The following is a 1,427-nucleotide window of genomic DNA, read 5'->3' on the forward strand; positions in this document are numbered from 1 at the left end:
CCCCCCCCCTCCCCACCCCCTCCGAGAGCCCCCCGGGCAGCACCCCCAGCCCTGCCTCGGGCTGCGCTCCCCTCCCCGCCGCATCCCCCCCGGCCCCCGGCCCCCCGGGGGTGCTGGGGGGGGGTTTGGGGGTGCAGGACTTACTTTCCATGCCCACTTAGTTTCAACTAGGGAATCAAGAGAAGCAAAAGCAATTTTTTCCCTTTTTGACACCCGCCTCCCCATTGGCTCCCCCCGGGTCAGCTGACTGTGTCATTCTGTCTGTCCTGGAGCAGAGCCTTCCCTATAACAATCTAGTTCAGACTACAAACTGGAGACAGAAATAAATATTAAAGAAATCACACAGCCAGGTATAGAGGACGATATGAATTCCTATTTTACAAACCCATCTTTATCCTGCCATCTAACCAGTGGCCAAGAGGTGCTTCCCAACGTAGCCCTCAATTCAACTGCCTATGACCCTGTCAGGCATTTTTCTACTTATGGAGCAGCCGTTGCTCAAAACCGGATTTATTCTTCTCCTTTTTATTCACCGCAAGATAATGTTGTGTTTAGCTCCAGCCGAGGACCTTATGACTATGGATCTAATGCTTTTTACCAAGAAAAAGACATGCTTTCTAGCTGCAGGCAAAATTCTATGGGACATAATACACAGACATCAATCGCACAGGATTTTACCAGTGACCAAAACAGGAACACTTCGCAAGAACAAAAAACTAGCATTCAAATATACCCCTGGATGCAGCGTATGAACTCCCACAGTGGTAAGTTTTACAGCTCGGAGATATAAATTAAATAAACTGAACCATCTTTACGACCTTCTCCCTAGCAGAACAGGCTGAGCGACTTTTTATGGCCCCATAAAAACAATAATATAGCTCCTTCACAGTTGCAGCTACAGGCCTTTTATTTGTTAAGTTGTTGCAAGCAAATATGGCTTGTTATGCTCTTTCTAATTAAAAGACTTCGAGAGTGTAAAATATCGATAATAAAGTGCAGCGAGCTCTGCTCGGGAGTTTAAGCACAAAATATTACCGGGGTAAAAATAAGTTTTAATGACGGGTGCGGGAAGTGCGGTGGCGGCGGGGTCCCCGCACGAGCAGGGGCCGGGGGGAAGCTGCCACTTCCCCCCCCTCCCCTCCCGCGACCCCCGCCGCCCCTTTCCCGGCTCCCCCAAACCCCTCCAAAAGGCAGGAATAAGGTGGGAAGCAGAAGTTGGGGCGGCGGTGGGGCCGGAGGGGTGGGGGGGGGCGGCGGCGGTGGCGTAGGAAAAGCAGCAGCACCCCGGGAGAAAAATGCCCCGGGAGAAAAGGGCTGCGAGCAGAGGGTTAATTTAATCACCCAAAAAAAAAAAAAAAAAAAAAAAAAAAAAAAAAAAAAAAAAAAGAAAAAGGGAAAAAAAAGAAAAAGGGGAAAAAAAAAGAAAA

The 1,427-nt window shown here is 49.3% G+C and overlaps 1 protein-coding gene across 1 annotated transcript in view; it reads left to right on the top strand.

The window, feature by feature from the left end:
* The first annotated feature begins 228 nt into the window (after positions 1 to 228).
* HOXC6 (homeobox C6) overlaps positions 229 to 1,427 on the top strand; it is a 7,937-nt gene continuing 6,738 nt past the window's right edge. The window contains exon 1 of the mRNA XM_017838783.1: positions 229 to 776. Coding sequence (XP_017694272.1) covers positions 365 to 776 — 412 coding nt within the window. The 5' untranslated portion in view covers positions 229 to 364. The remainder of the gene's footprint in view (positions 777 to 1,427) is intronic.

This window comes from Lepidothrix coronata, unplaced genomic scaffold (genome assembly GCF_001604755.1).
Source record: "Lepidothrix coronata isolate B3197 unplaced genomic scaffold, Lepidothrix_coronata-1.0 Scaffold358, whole genome shotgun sequence".
Classification (NCBI taxonomy): Eukaryota; Metazoa; Chordata; class Aves; order Passeriformes; family Pipridae; genus Lepidothrix; species Lepidothrix coronata.